Source organism: Pygoscelis adeliae, unplaced genomic scaffold (genome assembly GCF_000699105.1).
Source record: "Pygoscelis adeliae isolate BGI_AS28 unplaced genomic scaffold, ASM69910v1 Scaffold156, whole genome shotgun sequence".
In the NCBI taxonomy this organism is placed as follows: domain Eukaryota; kingdom Metazoa; phylum Chordata; class Aves; order Sphenisciformes; family Spheniscidae; genus Pygoscelis; species Pygoscelis adeliae.
In genome coordinates, this window is record NW_008825016.1 from 721,512 (window position 1) to 726,280 (window position 4,769).

A 4,769-nucleotide genomic window follows, 5' to 3' on the forward strand; every position below is an offset into this window, starting at 1 on the left:
CAGTGGATAAGCAGAACCACTTCTAGAGGGTCCTTGTGCATCATTTTGTGTGACTCAGCATTCATGCATGCCCCTGTAAAATGATCAGCTGCATTTTGTTTATATATTAAGCATGTTAGGCAGGAAAATTGGGACCTCAGGGAAGTGGTAGACTGGAAACAAGGTATGTAGTCTGTTAGAAAATTTATCTTGCTTTGCTGTCGTGGTTTAACCCTGGTAGGCAGCTTAACAGCTTACTCCTGTTGACAGGAGTAAGCACCACAAGGAACAAGGTGTGGACCATATGAATTGTTGTGGTGGGTTGAATATTGTCTTGGTGGATGCGCTTTGGACCTAGTGGCCGTGTGTGGGTTTGGTTCTCCACACCCTCCCCGCCATTTCAATTAAACTGTATTGAAGTTTTACTTAAAAAGTTAATGCAGTTCTTTCATGTCGGTATGCCACTAAATTGGGGCACTCTACACCTCTATGCTATTATGTTGTTTGCAGAGACGATAATGAGTTGCCTTTGAACCACAATTTCTATGGTGTTCTTTATGGCCCAAAGGCTAAGGATCTGTTGGTCGCCCTTGCTGTAATGAGTCCCCATAGACAGTGATCAATATTGAAAGCCACTTAAATTTACAGCGACGTGCTGATATGCAGTTGAGGGGCTACTGTCTTGAGTACTTTTTCATTGTGTTGGCCTTTGCAAGGATCTGTCATGTCCGCGTATTTATAAATCATTTAGAAGTAAAATCTTTTAAAAATTGGAGACAGAAAATTTGGAAAACAAAGACACAGTTATGTGTTTTGCACTACTTCCTGAAGGGCAAGTTTGCTAATTCCGCTGCATGCGGACTTAGGGACCCAATATGTCTCTAAACCTGTTCTTATGGCATTTAAAGTTGGCAGTGTGCCTAAGGCAAATAAAATGGCAAGTTCTGTGAAGCAAGACATCCTGCAAAGAACAAAATGTCAGTACCTTAAATTAGGTCCACATGTTTTCTATTTCTGTTTTCAGTAATTTTAGAAATTTGAAGGAGCAGTAGTAAGTTGTATTTTAACTATGGGAAGATAAATATTAGGAAAGTAACTTGGAAATCAAACCTCTTCTTTTTTAGTAGCTCAAACCACAAATGTGATAGGTTGGTGGTGTGGGGTTTTGTTTGTTTGTTGTTGTTGGGTATTTTTTTCCTTATTTCTTAAAAGACTTCACGTACATTTTTTCCTTTGAGCCCAGCAAGCTTTGAGCTGAAACAGTTTATACAGTTTTCCAAACTAAGTATGTAGGCAGTGTCATCAGTGAAATTGCCATTCTCTCTACATAAGTGAGATTTTTGAGCTTCTGTGGTTGTATCACAGGGGCATTTCATATTGCTGAGACTGGGATAGAAGGCACTACAAGGCTAAAGTTGTTAGGTATGTGAACAAACATCTGCTTTTTAAATAAAGTTTGCTGTTTCGCATTTGTGGATTTTGGGTAGTGTTTCTCTGTATATTCTGCTTAAGAAAAAGTGTAAAAACCTTGTGTGGTCACTTGAAACTGTACTGGCCAGAATAGAAATGGTCCATATACTGTGAGGTATTGCAACTACAAAAGCTAGAGGCTTCTCCCCTTCTTTCCAGAGTTTTTAAGCTTTACCACTGCAATATTTGAAGACGGTGTGTGTGTGAATTTTGAAAGAATAGAACTTTAAAAGAGCTTTAGCATACAATATTAGAAAGACGTCCATCCTTGGTACTGGAGACCAGGAATGGGTGCAAAATGTAAAGCTTAACCTGTTGGATTGCTTAGTTATTCTTATCTTGCTCTAAATTTAAGTATTCTTTGTTTCCTTTTAGTGGTTAAATCTGTCTTACAAAGTGGCTACTTATGTCTGGTTTTGTTGCTTGCTTGATACCTGTGTAACGTTATCTAGTTTTTGACAGAAACTTCATTTTCCAAAGGTGTTTGCCAGAATTCTTGGTCAATCTTTACTGCAAGTTTTGTTGTTGCTCTTTTGCTTTAAATCATCTCTCTAGTGTAGGCAGAGGGATACTCTTGCTTTTATATTTAGGATGTCTGTAGAAAATTTGGCTTTGTATGTGTACGCTGCTGTCCAAATGATGTGTTTTGTAAAATCCTTTTTTCCCCTTCTCCACTCCCCTTCTCCACTCTTTACAGGTCAACTGAAATTCCAAGAATGATGGTCAGCTCATTGCCAAGTTACAGGAAAACCACATACAAGACAACTAAATAAAGACTATGGTATGAGTGCTTTGTCAGATAAACTGTCCAAAAGAAGTACATACTTGGAGGCTGTTATATTAAAGTGTTGAACTCTGCTCTGTGTGTCCCTCCCTGCTACCCCAACACTTCTGCATATGAAATGTTTCAAAAGAAGGAGCTGGCATGGCTTATTTGTCACTAAAGTGAACTACATAGGATATAAAAGTAAGTCAAGGCCGTGTGTGTTTTTCAGGGAATACAATCTCTTATTCCAGCCATTTCTAGCTGGGTAGAAGACAAATATTAACTAGGACCTGTGCAATGAACAATTTGCAACGGACTGCGATGTGGGAAACCAGATTGCTTTAGAGTGAGAGGGAGCAGCATGCAAAATAGTCAGGAACTGAGGAAAGGCAAGACAGCTAAATGGAGACCTTAACCTACAAGGAGCTGTCAGAAGGGAAAGGTGTTAAGTGTGTTACCAGCTGGCTGATAGTAGGAGGCTTGGGAAGGGCTCTAATGACATCTTGCCAAGAAAAAGCAGGCGCATCTGAGAGGGGAGCAGGACTTGGTTAAGATTTAGAGGTTTCATGGAAACCACTTGCGGGCCATGAGAGCAGTAGGTGTCCAGTCATGTCTCTGTTGGAGAAAGCTGCAAAGAAGACCTGAGGTGTGAAGTGAAGCTACAATTCTTGAACACTTTGTTTTGTGTCTGACCACAGCAATTCATATTAGCTGCGGTTTCCACACACGTTTGGCTTTAGATGCCAATTTAAGTGCCAGGTCACACTGGAGTTTCAGTGTGCTTTTCCTCCTACAAAGAACTACAAGTTCAGCTGCTCTTATAAGCAGTGCTGCCTCAACTGTACAAAAACAGTTCAAAGAACAAAACCTCATACATCTCTGATTGTGTCTCTCGTAAACATGTGGAAAGAGGAGTAGCTTAATCAAGCTTGGCTTCTAAATTATACAGTATAGCTTAAATCACTGTGTGCTAGCGTAACTTGTCTGTCCTAGAGGATTGGTGGGTTTTTTTGTTTTTGGTTTGTTTGGGTTTTTTTGGCTTAACTATGCTGGCAAAAGAAAATTACACTTTATGCAAGAGTTATTCCAGTAGAAAGCTGAAAACTGAGCAGCCTTCTGTGGAGGCCAACAGTTGCTGTAGTTGAAGTCTTCAAAGGCTGAGGCTAAATTACCGAACCCATTTTTTCCCTCCCCAAGATGACTAATGCTTCTCCTGATTTTTTTAAGGAGTAATGCAGGGTACAGAGGACAGTGCAGCTTGAACACTCTTACCACACTAAAGGAAAAAACCTTCTTTGCAGCAAAAGATGACATCTATGTTTTTGCTCATTGGTCATCTCATTCTACTGATACCTCTGTTCAGTGCTGGTAAGTTAAATATGTTGTTGAAATTACCATTTTAAAAAAGAAAACCTGCAGGAGAGGAGTTGTGTGTATTTAGTAGAAAAGAGTTACTGAGAACAAATAGTGGATTTGGAGTTTGGTTTTTCTTCAGCATATTGAAGATGTGCTGAATGCCTCTTCTTGGATTGAAGTTGCACTGGGGATGGAATGGACAAATTGACATAAATATCTTTAAATCTAGCTACATAAATTTAGGGTACTGAGGCTTTGATTAGTCTCTCCCTGTTTCCTTGAAGAAAGTCCAAAGAGATTGGCTTCCTTGACTTAAAGTTAGCTGTTGAATGCCTTCTTTAAGAGACATGCTGTAGCTCTAGTCCTGAAAGCAGTAGGGCTCAGTTTCTGTTACAACTAATTAGTAATATTTTTAATGGTAGATCTAATTTTTCAGTAAAGTTTAGGACTACATAAATTAATGATGCTTGTCTTGCTGCTCTTGCAAGTCTAATATTAATGTCTCTGAATTAGTTTAAGCTCCATAGGGACCTACTTGGAAATCTTTAAATTAGGTGATAGGAAGGTAGTGGGACTGGAAAGATTTCTGAAGACTTTTTTTATTTGGAAATTGAGTACATTAGCTTTGTATTTATACAGTCATTCAGCAAGATTTGTAAAATCAGTTCAGTCAGATGTTTTGGAGTTTCATAGCAATTCAGTGTTGCACATGTATGCAAAAGTTTGGAAGCTTTTAAAATCTGTTTTATAGCCAAATGGCCTGCTCTGTTTGTGCTAAACTGATACTCTCCAAGTAGTTTTCACTTGCAGATTTGGGTTCTTGATGACTTCTTGCAGTATCTGTCTTTCTTTCTCTGGTATTTTTTTGGCTGATGTTTAAAAAACTGCTTGCTAGGCTGCATGATTGTGTCTTGTCAACTTGTTACACAGCTATAATTATAAAACTTCTGTTTATGCTCGCCTTTCATGTGATGTTCAGAATAATGTTATTAATTTAAAGGGCCTTCTGGATAAAGATGACAGAAATTGCAAATGTAGTAAGGAAATAATACATTATAGTCAAGACATCTTAATCTAAATACTGCGCCTGTCCAGATCTCCTTTGTATTATGACATGTTGGTTCACAGACTACTTTGTGTTGAGGTCTTGATCTCATTCCACACTGTCTTGTGCTTCAGGTCAAAAAACATCTTTCCA

The 4,769-nt window shown here is 38.7% G+C and overlaps 1 protein-coding gene across 1 annotated transcript in view; it reads left to right on the top strand.

The window, feature by feature from the left end:
• Positions 1-4,769, top strand: part of LOC103918827 (interleukin-1 receptor type 1-like) — a 24,732-nt gene that overhangs the window by 577 nt on the left and 19,386 nt on the right. Inside the window, exons 2-3 of the mRNA XM_009326238.1 lie at positions 2,147-2,230; positions 3,517-3,583. Coding sequence (XP_009324513.1) covers positions 2,228-2,230; positions 3,517-3,583 — 70 coding nt within the window. The 5' untranslated portion in view covers positions 2,147-2,227. The remainder of the gene's footprint in view (positions 1-2,146; positions 2,231-3,516; positions 3,584-4,769) is intronic.